At 40.0% G+C, this 21,737-nt stretch overlaps 3 protein-coding genes across 5 annotated transcripts; 1 reads left to right on the forward strand and 2 right to left on the reverse strand.

Moving 5' to 3' along the window:
- Positions 1-295: 295 nt before the first annotated feature.
- commd5 (COMM domain containing 5) lies at positions 296-4,778 on the reverse strand. 2 transcript variants are annotated; one of them, XR_003981525.1, is made up of 8 exons: positions 4,528-4,778; positions 3,864-4,018; positions 2,858-2,886; positions 2,692-2,742; positions 2,355-2,450; positions 2,045-2,120; positions 723-1,063; positions 296-683 (listed from the first exon to the last, which is right to left on the reverse strand). XR_003981525.1 is itself a non-coding variant. In XM_030397259.1 (7 exons), exons 1-7 carry the CDS (start codon positions 4,646-4,648, stop codon positions 962-964), a joined length of 630 nt encoding a protein of 209 aa, XP_030253119.1. In that variant the 5' UTR covers positions 4,649-4,778; the 3' UTR covers positions 296-961. The 2 variants fall into 2 exon arrangements, 1 of the variants encoding a protein (XP_030253119.1); XM_030397259.1 differs by having other exon boundaries at positions 296-1,063.
- On the forward strand, positions 4,747-15,142 carry fam199x (family with sequence similarity 199, X-linked). The gene is made up of 8 exons (XM_030397256.1): positions 4,747-4,889; positions 6,606-6,784; positions 7,533-7,752; positions 7,904-8,062; positions 9,134-9,295; positions 9,686-9,869; positions 10,037-10,140; positions 12,883-15,142. Exons 2-8 carry the CDS (start codon positions 6,618-6,620, stop codon positions 13,054-13,056), a joined length of 1,170 nt encoding a protein of 389 aa, XP_030253116.1. The 5' UTR covers positions 4,747-4,889; positions 6,606-6,617; the 3' UTR covers positions 13,057-15,142.
- Positions 15,143-15,200: 58 nt separating this feature from the next.
- Positions 15,201-21,214, reverse strand: LOC115569252 (transcription factor 7-like 1). 2 transcript variants are annotated; one of them, XM_030397258.1, is made up of 10 exons: positions 20,969-21,214; positions 19,101-19,442; positions 18,779-18,865; positions 18,353-18,420; positions 18,100-18,192; positions 17,667-17,823; positions 17,400-17,507; positions 17,244-17,283; positions 16,381-16,564; positions 15,201-16,280 (listed from the first exon to the last, which is right to left on the reverse strand). In XM_030397258.1, exons 1-9 carry the CDS (start codon positions 20,984-20,986, stop codon positions 16,419-16,421), a joined length of 1,059 nt encoding a protein of 352 aa, XP_030253118.1. In that variant the 5' UTR covers positions 20,987-21,214; the 3' UTR covers positions 15,201-16,280; positions 16,381-16,418. The 2 variants fall into 2 exon arrangements, with proteins under 2 accessions (XP_030253118.1, XP_030253117.1); XM_030397257.1 differs by having other exon boundaries at positions 17,239-17,283.
- Positions 21,215-21,737: the final 523 nt, after the last annotated feature.

Here is a 21,737-nt window from a genome sequence, read left to right on the forward strand (position 1 = left end):
GACTGAGTTTTTATATTATTTTTTCTTTAACCCTCGGATACGACTTCCATATAACACTGATCAATATGTATATTCAGTTCCAGTTCATTACTTACACAAACCTATTTTGTTAATCAAGACCTTTTAAAACAACTTCATAGTGTATTATAGTTTTTGTCAGCTATCACTTCTGTTGAGGCTGCTGTCAATGTTTGGACTCATTTTTATAGCGTGTTTATAGTAGTGCTGTATTGTTAAGAAGCATTACACCTTTAAAAAAAGCCCTTTATGAGTTATGAGCTCTCTGACACTTATCTGATCAAATCAGCCGTTCTTTGCAGATTTTATTAGGGAATGTGGTTCAAGAGGTAAACATTCTTGATGTCATTATAGAAAACACATCAAAAATCTATACTTTACCTGTTATACAGTAGTGCTACATCCCAAAAGTTGAGTGAATCTTTTGTATTGTCACTGGTTTGAGTTACATGTATAAACATATGCGTAGAAAAAAAAACAACCTAGTTTATTCTTTGACTCGCACATCCTCGTGTTTCAGAAGCATGTGAACAAAATGTTCAAACTCACCAGATCACATGACACCCGTTAGAGTGGCCACTTATTCAGAAACTTGGTGCTCACTTGACTGGATTTATATTTTGGCACAGCGGAGGCCTCACAGCTGTCTCAAAACAACCACTTAAATGAATAATACTAATATGTACAGTTTATAACACAGCAACAGAAAGAGTGAAACGGTTCGATTCTATAGATTTGTTTTTAAAATACAGACTGTGACAGTCTTGAGTCTTTTTGTCTTCTGTGTGGTCATTAGGTAACTATTCTTATCATTTTGCACTCTGTCAAAACAGCCAAGTATGTTGGATGCCAACATCTTGATATTACAACATCATGACAAGCAGATTATCAGCATCATTCATTCTATCATAATTGAAAGTATTAAAATGAGCCACGCAGTGGATCAATCCTGGATTTGGAGGATGCTCCTCTTCTCCAAATCGTTCATCTCTTTCAGGATCAGAGCCACGTTGTACCGGAGATCCTGGAACTTAGACACAGGCACCTGAAGAAGAACACAACAAGTTACTGACAATGCAGCACCACAATGTGTCTAGCATGAAGACGACTGAACGGCAAAGGTGGGGCTAAAATGTGGCTACAGCAAGATATTACCATGTTGCCATGACAGCAATAAGGTGGTGGCCATTACTTAGATATTTGTAAGTAGAGGCTGAGATATCACTGTTAAAAGCGTGGAAAAAATGTAAATTCACGTTCCTGCTCACTGTCAGCACCGTGTTCTGCCAGAAAATGTGTGTGTGGTAATTTTCAACTTTCTTTCAATGAATTATTTTTCCTACAACTGTCTTTTTGGTCGAAAATAGTCACTGCAAACTTTTTTGAGAATCCTGAGAGACATTCACATTCAGTGATGTATGCCTGCTGAGTATGACCTCTCACCTCCAAACAAGTAAATGATGGCCTTCTCCCGAATCAACTGTCCCCCACTCAAACACACAAGTAGGGGATTCTATTTAAAGCTACGCTCATTTCCGTTTAAGGCTCAAGCAGCCAGCTCTTCTGTTTGTTTGTTTGTTTACGGTGATAGCAGCAGCAGATTATCTTTAGTGATACTCCGGAAGAAATCCTGAAAGGCACATATCAGGTGGAGATAAGGTGCGTCCATTAATAGAATCTGCCCATCGGATGTTGTTGCCACTTCTAATCTAATTCAGCTGTAATCTGATTACATAACTGCTGCAGCACTAGGTACATAAACAGCCAAAGTGGAGGTCCTCTTCCTGCTTCTGCCTCCACTCCATTGTCTACTTTGAAAGCATCCTGAGAACACAGTGCAGGTATGGAGTATGGCGCCCCCTGTTGAGTAAAGCATCGTACTGACTTGTTGAAGATTTGGATGATTTTGCTGTTGAGTTTCTCACTTTGTCTGCTCACTCTTTGTGTCTTGAGTTTTCTGAATCATTCAAGACTGATTGCATTATTGAGGATGAAAAAGTTGATTTGGGGGTTAGGGTTAAAGTACCTCAAAACGGTGAAAGCTCCCATCTGACAGTTTCATCTGCATCAGAACAGAAGGCTGCAGGGACCTCGCTAAAGAGCTGTGGAGACAGAAGAGACACACAATGACTTGGACCTCATTACAAATAGTTGGAAATTACATTTTATAAAGAAATGTGTCACATATTTTCTTTGGGATTTAGACCATTACTGCTTAGTCTCACATTCCCTGAGAGAGATTTTTCCTGGAAGGACAGACCCAATGCTAAACAACCAACAGAAAAAACTTAAATGAACTGGTTACAGGTTAAAAAACAAAGACATTTCTTCATTACCTTGTAGAAATTGCCACATCCACCCTCCATTTAAAGTCCTCTACTGACGGGAGGTGTGGATCCCTTTGGGAAGTCGCTGCCTCTAGAGCTGCACGCCTGCACGTAAAAAAAAAGAGAGGCAGGACACACCAGTGATAATGTTTCCATGACCAGCTTCTAAATAGATGATATGAAAACATTATCAAATGTAGGTTACAATATGTAATAAGCATGTTTTCCTCACTATTTACTCATGGTAATTAGAACTCCTGTCCCTCAGGAGAACACACAAAAACAGAGACTAAATGCACAATGTGTCTAAATGTGTCTAAATTTAGAGGATGAAATTTTAACATACCGACTTCCAAATACAACACTGGAGAAATCTGTGATAAAGTCTTCAGGTACCCTGATTGACAAACACAGCAGAAACAACAAACTCAGCATTAGAGGTTGAAATTGTGTTGTGTATAAGTGATAATGCATCAACACAGTGAGGATGAGATAAAAAGGATGAAGCTTACCTCAGTTCCCTGAGATCTTCTTTGAAGGCCTTAACAGGGACACAAACAAAGAGTATTTTTTTTTAGCATTTGTTGCTCTGAATACAAACACAGGTGTGTGTTTCTGAGGTTGGTACTTAATCACGCAAAGTTATTGAAAACACCTGTGGGGGCTTTATGAACATTTTTCATAGCAGACATTTTAGCACCGGATCGATCCCATACTGCATACCAACAGTTGTTAGTAGTTGTGTATTCATGCATTTTCATGACCTGGTGCTCTCGTTCCCTGTTTCTGTTAGTTTGTTTTGTCTACTTTTAAAATACTATGGCCATCACATCATTTTTTATTCTGTCATATCTCAACGATTTTAATACTGTTGTTCTTTCATCTGTTCTTACCTGCCCAGGGAATACAGGCGGAAACTAGCAAAATTGCTATAACCTGGCTCAATACATTTTTTCTTGTTTTATGAGATTAATGTTCTTTTGTGCATTGTCCCTGTTTTAAATAAATAAACTCCTATCCTATCCTATCCTATCCTTCACAATATAAGTTAGATCTGAAGGTATACAATATAGCTTAATGCACTTTTTTGAATCCGTTGTGAGACTTTTTAAGACATTACATGGTGTGTAAATTACACAGCTAAAGAAAAGTCAGCCATCATTTAATTATTTACACCTGTGCAATTTTTTTCTTTTGGGTGAGCAGAGTAACATTTTTGAATTTATTTAACTTTGCCAGTTTTCCAGGCTGAACCCTCCATCCTTGCTAAAAGTTCATGTATTGTAATAGCAAAAAAACGAAAATTAATAGCCACTTTGTTCTATTTAAGTGTATTGGTAAGCCATGATAGTGTGTGCGTAAGCACAATACCAGGGCCCCCTGAGGCTGAATCAAACGTAGCTGTGCTCTTCCTGCCATGACATGTCACAATATGTGCAAGTCACTGACACAGACTGATTTAGTCTTTTATCCATATATTTTCCAACATATATGTTCCAGTGTTTAGCACCATTTTACCTCCTGTTTTAGCGTGGGGATGCGGATGGCCTCAGACAGAACTCTGTACATCCCAGCCACGATGTAACTGAGCCTCTCTTGAGGGATGGTACTGCTCTCTGCTATCGACTTCATCACCTCCCTGCAGTCCTTCCCCTCCATGGCACTGACCACCGCTGCACACACAATCAATCACATCCACATTTAATCAACTTCTATAATGACTTCAACTAGAAGTGATCGGAGAGCAACAGCAATTAATTATTTGTCAACTATTACATTCATAGTTAAACTATTCTGATTATCGATTAGTCGGTCTGAGTCAACATTCTCTGATTACAGGTTGTTTTATTTTCTGACTTCCTTTTTTACTTACTTAAAATGAGACATTTTTTGACACTTTATCTGCTTTTCAACTATTTTCGATTAATGGATCAAATAATCACCACCTTGTCTTCTCGGATCTTATCAGAGCAGGGACACAGGGCATTTCTCCTGCAGATTTTAGCTGTGTTTACACTACTTTATATCAAAATCTACATTAAATACTATTATTCAATAAGCAACTAAATTGTGAATAAACATTTAGATAGAGATGTTATTACCGACAGAGAAACAAGTCTGGAAAGACTGACAGCTGTTTAGAGAGACAACAACAGCTACATCTTAACTAAGTAGCATTTACCTTTCAGTATTTTTCTGAACATCTCTTGGTCCACATCCTTCAGGTTTTTCGACATTGACTCGATTTCCGGTGGTATCCTGCCTCCCAAAAAGCTGGAGTCCTTTGCATGGCTTGTAGACATGATTCACAATGCACGTATATGCTTGTATGTGCGGATAAAAGACAGCTATAAGACAAACTTAAACAGAGGCGTTCGTGCTTTTATGCTAGTTTTCTGTTTATGTGACACTTCCGCCTTCACGTCACGTGACAAGGCCTCGCTGCCGACAGTCTCGCGTTGACAGCTTAGTTAGATCATCGCTGGAAAAGAAAGGATTTGCAAATGGAGGTGGCAGAAATGATCATTCTTTGAACGACAAAAGGTTGGTGTTTTAAAGTAGATAGCCTCTTAGTATCAACTTTACCATGCCCTTAAACCACCCAGAGCCGTTAGTGGAGGAGAAAGAATAGTTAGGTGCCATTTTGTGGCTTTGTAAACGCTACGTGGACATTCGTAGCATTAGCAACCAGCTAACCGCGTTAGCATGCTTGTGTTGTGATTCCGGTGTTCGCATTTACCAAAGAACGTAACGTGTTATGTAAAGTTTACCAAAACTAATTCAGCTACATTTTTGTAGACACCCTTTTAAAATTCTGATTTGTCTTTGTAATGCCTTTCTGTGAACGACTGTATCTTTTACAGTGTAACATTTCAGTCCGTTGCCAAGAAAAACAACAAATACCGGAGTGAAATACATCTGGTGTCAACATTTAACATGACCACGTTCTTAAACGTTCGTATGAGGTAAAGAAACGAAGAAACGGTGAAGATGTGATCAGTAACGTTAGGCAGCCTCAACACCTTTGCCCACCACCGTCACTGATGTTTTCAGCAAATCCTTAAAACCTGATTAACCAAATCACGGACGTTACTGCTTGCTAGTATTTGTAATTATCAGTTAAAGTTTTGCTTTGGTCAGTGACTGTATGCGAAACATTTTGTCGTATCCTTTTCCCCAAACTGTCTTTATTTGCTGCTATGAGTAAAAATACCTACAATCATAATTTGTCCAATGAAGACCAGGTGTTGGAGGTTCAAATTGAGACAAATGTCTCTGAATTATCAAACGTCAACTCAGCCTTTTCCCTCACAATATCTGTGTATTAAAGTTTGATATGAATAACATTTAAGGAGTATATTAAGGTCGAATGCGAAATTTAAACCAGAAACTGACACACAGAACACAAGGCACACACATTACCCTGCCACCTCTCTAGCTTCAAACAGTGTTCTGACCTTTTTTCCTCTTAGAAACAGCTTGTGTATTCAGTTATGGAAAATATAAATATTCCTGATTTTTTAATATTACCTCATTGATATTGTAAATATTAAAATTCTGATTTGTAATTTCTTCTCCATCACGACATAGTGCCCCTTTTATCCACACATTTCCCTGTTGTTAAATGTCCCCAGACTTATCCTTCCTTATAATAAACACAACTTCTATCATTAACTGTAATTGCTTTCCAAACTTTACTTTTAAGGTAATAAAACAATGTGGGATGTGACTTTATCTTGATTTTGAGCATAGTGTTGATGTATTGTTGTTGAGTACAGCAAGCCTTAGTTGTGTAGAAGTTCAAATTAATCTAAATTCTAAGTGATCATCTAGTGATCCTCTTACACAAATAAAGGAACAGTGGTAACCGCATCTTTCTTCGCTCTTTAGTTTGGAATCTGTTGTATTTACACATATCATGTTTGAAGTGTTTTAGTGGGGAATCCAGTGTGCAAGCCATGTGTTCAGTCATAGTGACAGGCTTAGGTACTTCAAAATAAGTCAGGATACCAACATAGGACTGTATGTCATGTGAATATATTCAGTTATCTTGATTACGAACATTCACAGTAATCAACTTATTGTGAGTGTTTCTATCAGTATCCACAATAAAATCAATTATTGTCCCATCCATGTACCATGGGTGCATTAGCTGTTGAAAAACATTAGCAGTTTTTTTTAAATTTGGTGGTTGGTGGTGGTGAGACTGTATTTGTGCTGAAAGTTGACCTGCTGCGTTTGCCTCTGTTTCTGTGTCAGGTACATCCGGCCATGTCTGAATCTCTGTATGAGAAGTTCTTGGCCCCAGAGGAGCCGTTCCCTCTCCTCTCCCAAAGAGCCAACCTCAGCGATGTGGGAACCCTGGACGTCAGTGACTTTGGGTGTCAGCTCTCATCTTGTCACAGAACAGATCCTCTGCACCGCTTCCACAGTAACAGGCAAGTAGAGAGAGAGTGTGTGTGTTTGTTTACATGTGTAGCTCACCTGCCAGTGAAGTAAACTGACCTTCAGAATTTGTTTTCAAAAGTTTTTTGTCAAAAAGAGTACTCTTACTGTCGAGGTTGTCCTGGCTGGAGCATCCAGGATGTGTCATTGTATCATTCACCACATAGTTATTGGCAAATGTTAATGTGCTTGTCAAGTTGCTCATGTCCTTGTTGCCAGTGCCAGTAAAGTATGCCAACAACTGTGTCAGTGCACTACTATTGATTCGCCGAGTTTGCATTGTCTCACATCCAAACCTACACCGAAGGCCAGTAGAAACATACATTTTTTCAAATAGATTAGAAAACAACAGGATTCAACATACACCAACATCTCCATCATGTCTCCTGTCTGTATAAAATGGTCAAAGGTGTTTATAAAGTTACCAATTACAGCCTGAAGGTATGCACAATGATTATATTGTGGCTTGACACTTTCATTTTACTGCCATTAGAAAATTCAAAAGAGTAGCAGTTCATTCTCTATAAAACATTCTCCTCAATATCTTTTGCATCTATATTTTTGTATTACCTTGTTCAGATGTACTTAGTTGTCATTCAGAGTGTTTTTCACAGAGAAATACATTGCCATAGTTAAATTATACATCATCATCTTGTGTGCACACAACCTCAGGAAAATGATCTGAGCAATATCCAGAAATGACTCATAGAATGTACTTTGACGGTTCATTGTCCTTCGTAGGTGGAACCTTACTTCCTGTGGCACCAGTGTTGCCAGCTCAGAGTGCAGCGAGGAACTCTTCTCCTCTGTGTCTGTGGGCGATCAGGACGACTGTTACTCCCTTCTGGATGACCAGGAACTAACGTCTCTGGACCTGTTTCCAGAGGGTAGTGTTTGCAGTGATGTCTCCTCCTCCATCAGCACCTACTGGGACTGGTCCGACAGCGAGTTTGAGTGGCAGGTTGGTTGTTGGCCGGCTGGATTTCTAACTTTCGCTTCCATCAAACACAGAGGATGTGGATGTTATAGTGAATAGAACGTGTCTTTGTCTTTTCCAAATAATTTCTTCTTATACTTCTAATTGTTCGTCTGTCTCACTGCTGTCCCACCAGCTGCCAGGAAGTGACATTGCCAGCGGCAGCGATGTCCTTTCTGACATTATCCCGAGTGTGCCAAGTTCACCCTGTCTGTTTTCCAAGAGGAAGCCAAAGCCCCACCCTCATCGCAACCTTGATGAGTTACCATGGAGTGCCATGACCAACGATGAACAAGTAAACGGCCAACACACCTTTCTGTTTTACAGGGTTTTAAAGGAGAAACCTCTCTGTGCTCTCAGAATCACCAGCAGTGAAACTGACAAGCTTGCTGACTCAGCTCCTGGTGTGTGTATTTTGTTTAGGTCTGTCAGGGCTGGCAACAAGTAGATTGTGGCATGGCTTACATTTCAAATGAATATGTTTCTATGTAATCTTCATTTTGTTGGAGCTGAGGTGTCAAAACAGAGATCAGGATTCTTCATTAATTTTGGTGACACTAATGTTTTTCAAAACTAACCAGCATAAGGGAAAATAAAAAGCCACCTTATTGCAAATTCAAAATTGGGGGTCAGCTACATAATGGCATTTTATTTATAAGCTAACATCTTATGAGGCAAGTTATTTTTCCCGTCTGTACACCTGCTCATGAATGTTGGGTGAACCATTGTGAATAATTTCCATCAGTCTAGATTTTCAGTTCAGTCATTTTATTAAGACCGAATTTTCAGCAAAATACATGATTTCTGTTGAACTGTGAGATGATGGGGTTGCAAACATACCATAAATTGTTTGTTCTATTTTCCACCAGTTCAGAAACAGTAAAAATGTCCACATTTTAAATGACTTCTACCGTTATTCACTCAAATTTCAAATAAACTAGAGCTTCTCAAGTCAAGTTTTGCATCATTCATATTTAGTTTTACAATTCCCAGAAAAAAATAAAACTATCTATACCAGTCAAACAGTGCATTGAGCTTAGTCCAGATTAACATACTGTTCCCTTCCAACAGATAAAACAGGTAAAATATCAGATCTCAGCTGGACTTTTAGCAGTATTTAACTTTATTGTAGTAAGGGATGTCCTGAGCTGGACAGGATTGGGGCCAGTGGAGCATTTCTTTTGCAGCAATATAAGTGGTCTGCCATTTCCACTCCATTGCTGGTTATCTTCAATTACCCTAGCTTTCAAAAACAACCTATTACTCTTCTTATCCACCTTTAGACTTCAGTGTAGGTAGGTATGTCTAGACAATGGGTAAAAAAAAAAAACAATACATAAAACTATGTGTCTGTTTCCACTTCCAGGTGGAGTACATTGAGTACCTGAGTCGAAAGGTCAGTACAGAGATGGGCCTGAGGGAGCAGCTGGACATCATCAAGATAATCGACCCCTGCGCTCAAATCTCTCCCACCGACAGCGAGTTCATCATAGAGCTCAACTGTCTCACCGACGAGAAACTCAAGCAGGTGAGTAGTGGTTCTGATACCAAACCAGATAACAAGGCTAGTTTACTGTCGAACATAACGACTCATACTTATACTAATGTGTGATTAGCCTGTCGCCAGGATGATACAGAGAAGATCAAATAATAGTTGTCAATAAGCATAAAAGTCTGACTAAGTTTTGTGGTTATTTAAAGCTACGTTGTGGTTCTAACATTAACTGTTTCACTTGTTATTTAGTCAATAACAAGGTATATTCATCTCTCAGGGATCTGATTTATACTCCATTGCCTTTTTGATTCAGCTGTTGGTCATTGTTGTGTAACAAAGAGAGTCACTCCCTGGCAATGTTAAAGTTAACACAGATTTATGCGTGTGAAAAGTACATTCCTTTGACCTGTGTGATGTCATCAGGTACGTAACTACATCAGAGAGCACAGTCCCAGGCAGCGGGCCAGCAGCACCAGAGAGGGCTGGAAAAGGAGCAGCCACAGCAGCGCCAGCACCGGCGGTGTCAGCGGAGCCAGCAGCAGCAATGGCAGCATGGTCAGCTCAGCCAGTTCCTCCACGGGCTCTACAGCCTCCAACTCCATCGCAGGTAACATGGCTGGCTAGCAGTATTGATAAAAGTTCCACTGCCACTACTGGTCCAGGTTGAACACTGACAGAAAATGATAAGAAAACGTAGAGTTCAATTTCCAGCTCAGTTCCAGTCATTTAAAAGTCTTCCTGGTTGTAAGTCTGAATATATTTTCTTTTATTCAGGTGGTACAGCATCAGCCTGTAGTGGAAGCAGCGTTGCCAACATCAGCAGAGCTCACAGTGACGGCAACCTCTCCAGTGCTGCAGAACGTATACGAGACTCTAAAGTAAGAAACATGAACGTGCATCATATTTTTCTTGTGATGCTATTATTGTGCTGGACAAATACAGCTCTTGTTACATTACACACTAGAAATAATTCTAATAGGTACAGTCTTTTCCATCCATTGTAACGTAAGTTTTTGTTACCTGATGCTGCTGCAAGCATTTTTATCTTTGTACTTTTGTTTTGATTTGATTTCACCATCGCCATCTTCAATCAATCAATCCATCAGTCAATCAAAGCTTTATTGTCATTTTGTTGTACCAACAAGTAATACAACAAAAATGAGATTACGTTTCTCCAGGATCAATAACAGAAGACACAATGAATAACACACGATATATAAATATAATAATTTAAAACTAAAACTATGACTAAGGGCTCGTGAATTGCAGTAGTGCACATGCTCCTGATCAGCAGTTCTTCAATCTAAACAGCTTGTGGAAGGAAGCTGTTGATAAGTCTGTTAGTTCGACCTTTATGACGTATTCCTGATGAAAGCAGTTCAAAGAATGTGTGGAGAGGGTGGGAGGCGTCCCTGATGTTCAGTGCTCTGCTCCTGCAGCAGCTTTGGAAGAGTTCTTGGACAGAGGGGAGGGAAACTCAGATGACCCTCAGCTCCTTTCACTATTCTCTGCAGGGCTTTTTTGTCTGACATACTGCAGCTGGAGTACCATGTCGAGATACAATACGTCAGAACACTCTCCACCACACCACTGTAGAAGGTCCAGAGGATGCTGGTGGGGAGAGAGGCTTGATTCAGCTTCCTCAGGAGATACAGTCTCTGCTAGGCCCGTTTCGTGATCCCTGAGGTGTTTTTATTCAAGTTTAGGTCCTGCGGGATCTGCACTCCGAGGAACTTGATGTTCTCCACTCTCTCCACTGTGCAGCCACTGATGCTGAGAGGAGCGTGCTCTGGCTGTGACATCCGGAAGTCGATAACCATCTCCTTAGTTTTATCCACATTGAGCACCAGATTATTTTCTCTGCACCAACCCTCTAGGTGTTTAACTTATTCTCTGTACATTGACTCCTCATTTCTATGAATGAGTCCCACCACTGTGGTGTCATCCGTGAACTTGATGATCTGGTTCCCCACGTGTCTGGATGCACAGTCATGTGTTAGCAGTGTAAACAACAATGGACTGAGTACACAGCCTTGAGGAGATCCAGTGCTCAGTGTGATGGAGTTGGAATTGTTATTTTCGACACGGACGGACTGAGGCCTCTCCGTCAGAAAGTCCTGGATCCAGAGACAAGTGGCGGTGTTCAGGCCGAGTAGGAGGAGTTTCTCTATTAGTTTCTGGGATGATGGTATTGAATGCTGAGCTGAAATCAATGTACAGGATTCTGGCGTAGGTGTCTATGGCCGTGTCTGGGATATTGTCCTGGAGCCATGTTTCCGTGAAAGCAAACACACAGCAGTCTTTCCACTCTCGGTGGGTTTCTTTCAACAGACGCAGCTCATCCAGCCTGTTGTCAAGTGATGGGACGTTGGAGAGTAGGAGCGATGGTACAGCTGGTCTGGAGGGGTTAGACTTAAGCTTGCGTGGGTCCCGGCTCTCTTCCCCCGCTTTTGTTTACTGTCACACCGCTTCTGCATTCTCCTCCTACGGTTGGCTGGCTCCGATAAGATCCCGTGCTGGTGTAAAGTGTCCAAATCACAACCATTCGTCATAGTTTTTGCAGCCTGTGTTTCCCTGATTCTTAAAGGAGTCATCACCTGGTTTTTTACATATCCAGTCCCTCTTGGATCGCTTTGGATCAATTCTCAAAACTTATTAGAAAAAAATAAAAAATCAAACATAGAGCTTGTTCTGACACTTTTTCATACCGCGACTTTCTCACGCGAGATTATGCGCGAGGTTTTGACCGGTCCGGATGTGCATTGTATTAATATGTAATGAGGGGCGCGTTGATTGGCCGCAGGAAGGACAGAGCCGGAATGGGGGGCGAGCCTGCATGCACACAGACTCCAAAACATAAACAGCCCCCTGTCATGGCGCACACACTAAATGACGAACCTTACGGAATTCAGGCATTTATGTACGAGCCGGAGTCGGAAACCGAACGGGAGAGTGAAGAGGCAGAGACGGTGGAAGAGACACGTTTACAGCAGGATGTCTCTGAATGGTAAATTCTTTTTTTTTTCGTCTTACTTTTCACACTCGTGTTTTACATGTAAGACCTGAGTTTTAATGCTGGCGGTGACGATGTATGGCTTGAAAATGACAGAGAAATAAGCAGATTTCGGCGTGCTCACTCTGGCTGAGGACGGCTGTGAGCCGATGCTTAATATGCAAGTAGCCTCCTGTGGTAACGTCACCACAGGAGCAGAGTCAAAATCTCGTGCTTTAGGAATGCGCACTACTGTGCGCTATTCCTGTTCGGAAAAAGAGCCAAAGCGAAAAAAATAAGCCACTTTCAAACTCCAGCTTTTCAGGCAAGTTTCAACAGAGGTCCAACACCAATATGCATGATTTAACGAGAGAAATTGCGATTTCCGGGTGATCACTCCTTTAATAAAGTCTCTCGGCTGTACATTTTGAATACTGAACGTCTGGGATAGGTAGGACACACAAAACTTTCACCGTCATTGATCCCTGGAGGGGCCGCTGCATCCATGGGTGCCGCCATCACCATAGCAACATGATGCTTACAGAGCATGTGACATTAGATGTAATTGATCCTCTTCTAGATATCATTTCTGACCTCTGTTTTTCTGTCTTGCCACTCCCTCATTTAGAAACGATCAAAGCAGCGCAAGCTTCAGCAGAAAGCCCTCCGGAAGCGTCAGCTGAAAGAGCAGCGACAGGCCCGCAAGGAGCGTCTGAGTGGATTGTTTCTGAACGAGGAGGTGCTGTCACTACGGGTGACGGAGGAGGACGACCACAGCGACGACCTGGACATACTGATGTGACACCAGTGAATCAATCAGTGCTCCCTCTATGCCTGCTCTGTCACACCTCAGCCACCACCATAGAGCTCGTAGACCACGCCGATCCAGATCACTGCATGCGTTAGCTTTGAGTAGGCTAATATGCTCATGATGCGTTTTTGATAGGCAGTAAAAGCTTGTAGAAGCCTCTAACATAGCTTGTTATATTGCTTGCTAATACTAGTGCAATACCGTTAGTGCTAAAAATGATAGCTGCTGCAAACACTAATAAGCTAGCTACAGCAATAATACTGCTAATGCTTTGATTTGATAGTCTAACCTGCTTATAGCTAGTGCTAATGAACCTAGAGGCTTGCAGCCACACATAAATATACACTACAAGTTATTTCATCTTAATATACTTAACAAGAGGGTTGCTTCTAGATGCTGTAACAGCATATATCCACTGCTACTAATGCAGCCACCACTGGCAGAAGGACAGATCAGGCAAGAGAAGCAGAGTTTGGCCACATTATCCACATGCTGCTCTGTGAACAGGTGATAGCAGCAAGTGTATTTCTACATAATATACAGGAGGAACTAAAAATAGGTTGGCAGTATTTTAGTTTACTTGGTTGTAGATTTCACCCACCTGCATACACATATATCCATACTCTACCGAGCCTTATCTGCATTGGCCAAACTCTATTTATCTGCAGCTCTATTTAAACTGCTGCAGGTGGTGTTACAGGGTATATACATAAAGGCCTACAGCGAAGGTGGTTTAAGTGTTAAATATCTGTTTTAACTAGAAAGCACATTAACGGTGAATAGGAGTACCCTCGGGAAAACACATGGGGAAAACAACACAAGATCTTGAGCTTGAAACATGGCATTCTGATTCAGATTCAGACTTTAAGATTCATTTCAGGAGAAAAATCCTCCTCCAAAACTACCAGATACATCTGAGATTCCTGATGTGGAAACTGAGGTGAAATGAAGTGAGCTGGTCTGTCTTTCTATCTGCTGAGTGTTGTGGTCCCATTTCACTCTTAAGGCTTAGAGGGAGCACTGAAACAGTGCATGTTTAAATTGTCACCCACACAGAGTCCCTGTGTGGTCCAATAACTAACAACGTACATCAATAACTGCTTACACCTGTTTCGAGAAGCTTTTGTGTTGTAAATAATGATAAATAACAGCATATTTACTGCTTGCTTTAAGGTTTTCCTTGGTGATAAAGGTTTGATATAAAGTTTTTTTTCCCCTCTGTGTGTATATATATCATAACAAGGTAGTGAACTAATTGGTTATCTAAGCTTAAAATGCTGTCAGTTACCACTGGTTCTTTTCTATATTTAAGTCTTATTTTGAAGCATTTAGCTGTTTTGTCACAAGTACTTGAGTTTGGTCACTGTCTCAGATATCTGTAGAGCTTCGTCTATCCATTTTGTTTCTTTGCCAGCAGTCCTACTGTGTATTTAGCCTGAGACAGACCTAAATAATCTGATTCACCATCATCTAGTGTCGATTACATTTCTGTATGACTTGACCACTATGATAGATTTCAAGCATTTTAGCATTGGAAAATGTTTTACAGATCACAGCGTCTGTCCACGTACTGTATGGCTGGGCTTGCTTTGGCGCTAAACTTGAGCTGGTTTCTTAAGGATGTGCTACTAACATCGAGCCATTTACTCAAATTTCAGAAGTGTGTTCATTTTGCTTTGTTATATTACATATTTATGACCTACAGCAAGTGTTGACGAAGCACTAACACCTCAAACAGCTTTTTGTGGATTTGTAGCTACCACGCCCTATTCATATTTGCTAGAACTAGCACCCTGAAATTTTTTTTTTTGTGTTTTTGTTTGGTTTGTTTACCTTGTATATGAAACATTTTCCCACTGATGAACCTCTGCAGTTATTGGCTTAAAAGCCAGCTGTCGTTTCTGATACTTAATGTGTTCTGAGCTTTGGCTCTTGTCTGTCTCATGTATCAAGTTATTAATTACAGCAATTATGTTAAACGCAGCTTTATGTTCTCTGTAGTTTTGAATGAGTAAAACTCTATTTTGAAAAAATAAGATAATTTTGAAAAAATAAAAAATAAGCCAGTGTGATGCAACAAAGTTATTTGTGTATTTATCATGTAATGCAGAAAATGAATCACTGAGCTGATTAAATATGGTTAAAAATGTCTTATTGCATATAATGCAACAATCAGTCTGTACAACAATCTATAAATCAATTTGCAAATCTATACATCAAGCTAAAACAATCTATCCATACATCTATACATCAATCTTATCTACCTATACATAAATCAGTGCATCAATTTATACATGCATCAGTCTTATCTATACATAAGTCAATACATCTATACATACATCAATTTATACCAACATCAATACATCAATCTTATCTTTAGATACATCAGTTTATACAAACATCAATAATTTAATCTTATCTATACACAAGTCAATACATCTATGCATACATCAATTTATACAAACATCAATAAATTAATCTTATCTATAAATGAGTCAATACATCTATACATACATCAATTTATACAAACATCAATACATCAATCTTATCTATACATAAGTCAATACATCTATACATACATCAATTTATACAAACATCAATACATCAATCTTATCTATACATAAGTCAATACATCTATACATACATCTATTTATACAAACATCAACATGTCAGTCGTAGCTATACATGCATTAATTTCTACAAACATCAACACATCAGTCTTATCTATACATACATCAATACATCTATACATACATCAATTTATACAAACATCAATACATCAATCTTATCTATACATTAATCAATAAATCTATACATACATCAATTTATACAAACATCAAATCATCAATCTTATCTATACATTAATCAATACAGCTATACATACATCAATTTATACAAACATCAATACATCAGTCTTACATAATATCTATACATACATCAGTTTATACAAACAACGCATCAGTCTTACCTATACATAAATCAGTACATCTATACATACAATTTATAAAAACATCAGTATATCAATCTTATCTATACATACATCAGTTTATAATTATAAATCTTATCTATCTATACATTAATCTGCATTACATAACAGAAGTCTACAGGGAGGAGAGGAGGGCAGCTGACACTCTGCACTGGATGGACTTGGTGAAGGATCAAGCTGCTCCATCACTGGGTGGTGCTCCACACCCTGTCTGGCCTCTGTGTGGGTCCTGCAGAGGAGGACAGAGATGTGACTGCTGTTTCTAGAAGATGCAGCCAGGAGGCGGGGCTTACATTTTACTCCTGTGGCAGATAATACATGTCACTCACATGCGCGGTCACTGGAGTCTGTGCCTGTGGCAGCTGCATCACATCTGTCTCCTGGTGTGGTCTGTGATGGACTGGGACTGTGAGGGGGGCCTGGCTCCTCCAGAGTTCTCTGTGAAGTCGAGGCCTCCATCAACAGCTGTCCCTGAGGTGGATGCCTCTGGTGACACACCAGGCCTCTTAGATGCTGCAACACCAATAAACAGAATCACAGATCAGTCTTCTATAACTTCACAAGTCACAGCTTTTGTAAAGATGCACAATTCAGGGGCACTATGTAATTTTGTAGAAGAAATTTTAAAAAGCAGAATTTTAATATTTACCAAATTAATGAGGTAATAATACAAACTCTGGAATATGTATCTTTTCCATAACTGAATGAGGAAAATAAGGTCCCAGAAAGCTAGACAGGTGGCAGGGTCCACCACATATAAACAAAGTAAAACCTTTTGAAATTGTATTGTCCTTTAAGGTCAGTGAGTTTATCACTTTATTCAGTCATGAAAACAAAGAGTTTGTCTATTAAGTTTGTTTTGGCACACAAAAAAACAGTCAATGAAGATTTTTCTCTCCTGATTAAAAAAATGGTGCCCCTTTAAAGATCCTGTACCAGGAACCATTGTACCTAAGTGTTATTGGTCAGTGTAGGGTGTAAGGTTGATTTCTGCTATTAATATGAAATGTAATACAATGTACAATTTATCATCTGTAATGATCCTGAACTTTGTATTCATGTGAATGTTCAATGGCGCTCCAAATTGTTGACTACTTGAACTAAATACCTTAAAATACATTTCCTTGTTTTTGAAATTAATGTAGGTTAACAATCAAGTGTCTTTCGTCAGATGTCACATGACATACCTCACCTTTAGTAGCTTTTCCCCTCTCCTTCTTCCTCTTTTTGCCCTAAACAATACCAGAAAACATCTTAACATTTTCCATCTGACATCAGCCAATAAACACTGTCTGCAATAACTCGTGTCTAGTGCTGTATGAGTTGTGTGTGAGCAGTGTGTACTTACATAGTTTTGTCTGACAGACCAGCCGGGGTATCTCAGGGCGTGGAGCTCTCTTTCTCTGTCGGCCTGTTGGAAGTATATGGCCTGCTGCTCCTCTGACAGTGACCTCCACTGTGGACAGACGGACAACACACTGTTCGTTAGCACGCACACACACACACACAATACACACTGATTGCAGACACAAATATGCACACAGCTCCTCATTAATGGTGTCAATCACTGTAAAGATGTGATGATTTAGATTGTTACACTGACTGTCACACTTACTCTCTGTCCAAGGACTCTATTCACAGCCCCATTTCCCTTCTTCTTAATGTCCTCCTCGACATGGGGCCTGTGTTCCTTCATGTAAAGCATGAAAGCATTTGGCGGCCTTTTAACGTACGGCCGGTCGTCCTCCTGCTCACTTTCAGCCTTTCTCTTGCTACAGCAAAAAAAACAGGGTGAGAGCTCAGGTTAATGCTGTGGAAACATTATGATGAGCAGAAAAATACAAGACATGTAAAATGTAACCTTGTCTGCGCTGCACTGTACATTTTAACTCATCAAAAGACACTTATTATCAGAAATGTACAGATAAAAAGCAGTCACCTGGAATCAAACAACAGCTGATGGAGTGCAGTTTAAAAAATCTGATCATGAGAAAGTTACAATAAGAAGAAAAGTTCATTTTGATCAAACGTGTCCACAGCAAACTTACTTTGAGTTGGAGGTGCTCGGCTGAGGAGCAGCAGGGAGGGAAAAAGGAAGAGGGAAAACTGCGGCTGGAAGAGTGTACACGGGCTCTCCATTCCTACACACATAACAAGACAGATACACACATGATTAGACAGGAGAAAGAGTTTGCGTGTATGTGTGTGTGTGTGTTTGTGTGTGTGTGCGTGTGTGTGCACAAACAGAAACTCTATAGCTGTGTGCACTGATGGGTTTGTTTGCACTGGTGTGTTACTTACATCATTGCCACACACTGCAGGTGGTAGTTGAAGACTCCAGGGAGCCTCACCACTGGTACATTGTTATACTGCTGACACAAACACATAGAACATGTGGTTAGATGAGCTGCGATGGTATCAAATTATTTATTACGATGACAAGACTGTCTCAACACCGAAAGAAGGATGGATCATTTTACTGTTTTACTAATATTGTTGACCTGCAGTTTTGTTTAATTTCAACATGAACATGGTCTCAGTCTGACACCCTAAGCCCACACAAAATATTAAACTGAGCCTCAAGAGCACACTGCCTCACTTTCCCTTGACTAATTCTAAAATGTGCCATTTTTCTAAGGGGACATTGAACTTCAGCACTAAACCTGCTGTCTGCTTCAACCAAACTGTGGAGATGTTTGGAGTGTGTGTGGTGAACCAGGGTCCTACAGTGTGTGGAGGGGCAGCAGCAGGGTGACTGAGGGCTGGTGCTGCAGGTAACGGGCCTCCTATCACGGGCCACTCATTCGGCAGGAACTGCAGAGACAGAGAGACAGAGAGAGAGACATTTAATAAACCCATCACACCCTTACTCCATACATGCAACCACACTTAGTGTTCAGACACTTCACATGTGTTGTCCATCATTACATTCTGCCAAATCAGTCCTTCTTTTGCCACAAAGCATCCAGCATTGACAAATATCTGTATCAATACAGAAACTGATCCACTCCTAATGATATCTTTGCCTAACCTATGCTTAGTAGCTTACCTGAACCTGGCTTGAAGCGCCTGAAGGGATGGGTTGGTTGTCCAGTAACTCCTGAATGGCGTCCTGGAGAAGAGAAGAAATCTCCTCCCACTCCATCCCTGACAAAATACTGTCAATGGTGGTGATCATCTGCTCCATCTCGGCAGCAGGGAGGACGGCCGCTGGAGTTTCTGGAGGTGAAGGGATGGGTTGGGGCACCTCTAAATCTTGAATGGCGCCCTGGAGAAGGGAAGACATCTCCTCCAAGTCCATCCCTGACAATATGTCTTCAATGTCGGCCATCACATGCTCCATCTCGGCAGCAGGGAGGATGGTCAGTGGACTTTCTGGTCCTTGGGAGCTCTGAAGGGATTTAAAACAGTTATTGTAATTGGCTTCACACTAAATACAATATTAAAATTCTGCTTACATGGTAATGCATCGATAGCAATAATCCAATACTGGATATTTGGAGCAAACTAGCTCCCCTATTCATTCAAATGACAATATATATGTCAAATAACATAGTCCTAGTCCTAGATCTATGTATCAAACCATAATCTCTGTTGTATTAAAACCAGGCAAGTCTGGAGAATCCCCCTCAGACTTCAGACCCATAAGTTTGATTAATTGTGATATTAGAATATTGAGTAAGCTTATATGTAATAGATTAGCAAAAGTTTTATCAGATCATATACATAGCAATCAAACAGGGTTTATTAAAAACAGGCACCTACAAACAAATACAAGAACGTTTTTTTAGCATAATACAACAAGCAGAAAAGCACAATATAGATTTATCAGTGTTGGCAGTAGATGCCGACAAAGCATTTGATTGACTTAAGTGACCTTTTTTATTTCAAGTTTTGGAAAAATGTAATCTTCCAGCTGAGATCAAAGATTTTATAAAGTTATTATATCAATATCCCACAGCTCGGATTTATACTAATAATTTACTATATGGAGAAATTACATCAGAGAGAGGCACTAGACGGGGTTGCCCACTTTCCCCACTCCTTCTTGCTTTAGCAATGGAACCATTTGCAGAGAAAATCAGAAAGGATCCAGAAGTTACAGGTGTCAGTATAGGTAAACAAACTTAATTTGTATGCAGATGATCTTATGATGTGCCTAACTAACTATTTAATTAATTATTTCTGAATATTCATTGGTCTCAGGTTATAAAATCAATATGGACAAAACAGAAATAATGGCAGTAGAGAAACATAACAGCAAGCAAAATTCAGAAGATCTGGGTTAATATAGACAATTGGCTATCAGACATATTTAAGGTCAGATTTAACTTCAGTCCATCAGTTTGCATACTCCAAGACATGTCCCAGGACACAGTGAGGTACCCACTGAGTTGGATTATTCCTTTTTCATCAATTGATTTAAAAAAACTGAACCTTGAACATTAGAAATCCACACACCCTCCCACATTACTACACTGGAAAAGAGTGTTTTATTCTATTTTGGCTTGGCCTTTATTGTTTTGTTTTAATCTGTCGTCAAGACTGTGGTTGTTTGTCTTGTTTGTACTGAAAAATCTAAATAAAATTGTATCCATAAAAAACCCCAATACTTCAATATTACATTTTCATAGTAATATGACACTTTGAAAGGAGCCAATCTGCACGATGACTACTTTTACTTTGAACTATAGATTTCTATATTGCACATGCAGTGAAAATCTAAAAATCATTTTACATACATCAGTATCACCCAGAACTGAGTTTTCCTGAAAGGCTAGCTAAAATGCTATCACCAGTCTATCTGGAAATTCAACAATGTACCAAGAACATATGCACATTGTCAACTGAAACCCACTTCTAAGTGTTTAAGAAGATGAATGAATACATTTGGTGTGATAATAAAAGTTCTCTTACCTGCACGTGTCTCATCATGGGGGCTCCACCAGAGGCCACTTCTTCAGTAGTTCAAGGTGTAGTTCTTGTTAGAGTTGTTCTTGAGCAAAGTAATCAGCTAACAGTGATCAGCCATAATCCAGAGTTTGTGTCTGAGAAATAGTTTTCGAGTCGAGGGGGTATCAGAGTCGAACAGGTCGACTTTCAACTTGTGTCCAGTTTAATTTTCCAGTGAGAAACATGATTGATTCCTGCATATTTTTAAACTTTAGTCCACATTCTGTTTCCATGGCCTCTAGTGACGCGCGTGCGCGCGCGCGTGACAGATCACGCACCTTTGCAGCAAATTGATGTATTTAGTTTTCCTGGTGTAAAATGCCGTCATTCAATAATATGTCATTTAAATGTAGCAATGGTGTAACTTCATGCATGCCAATAAAGTTTATTTGAAAGGACAGATGTAAACTGTGGGGTTTGTGTGCGTGTGCAGCAGGTGTTTCTGTACAGAGGAGTTTGGATTAAAATCTTCACTCTCTCTGTGTGTGTGTGTGTGTGTGTGTGTGTGTGTGTGTGTGTGTGTGTGTGTGTGTGTGTGTGTGTGTGTGCGTGTGTTTAAATGTATTAACATATGTAGAAGATCAAGCTTCTGTAATTTGCACAGTCATTAGTTGAGCTGATTATGTCTCCACCTCAGACCTCAGGGATTTAAATATTAACCCCGTATTGTCTTGAATAAACAAACCACCTTTTACAACACCTGTCACGGTGGCACGGGATAATTTTCAACCCG

The sequence above is a fragment of the Sparus aurata genome, chromosome 18 (assembly GCF_900880675.1).
Source record: "Sparus aurata chromosome 18, fSpaAur1.1, whole genome shotgun sequence".
In the NCBI taxonomy this organism is placed as follows: domain Eukaryota; kingdom Metazoa; phylum Chordata; class Actinopteri; order Spariformes; family Sparidae; genus Sparus; species Sparus aurata.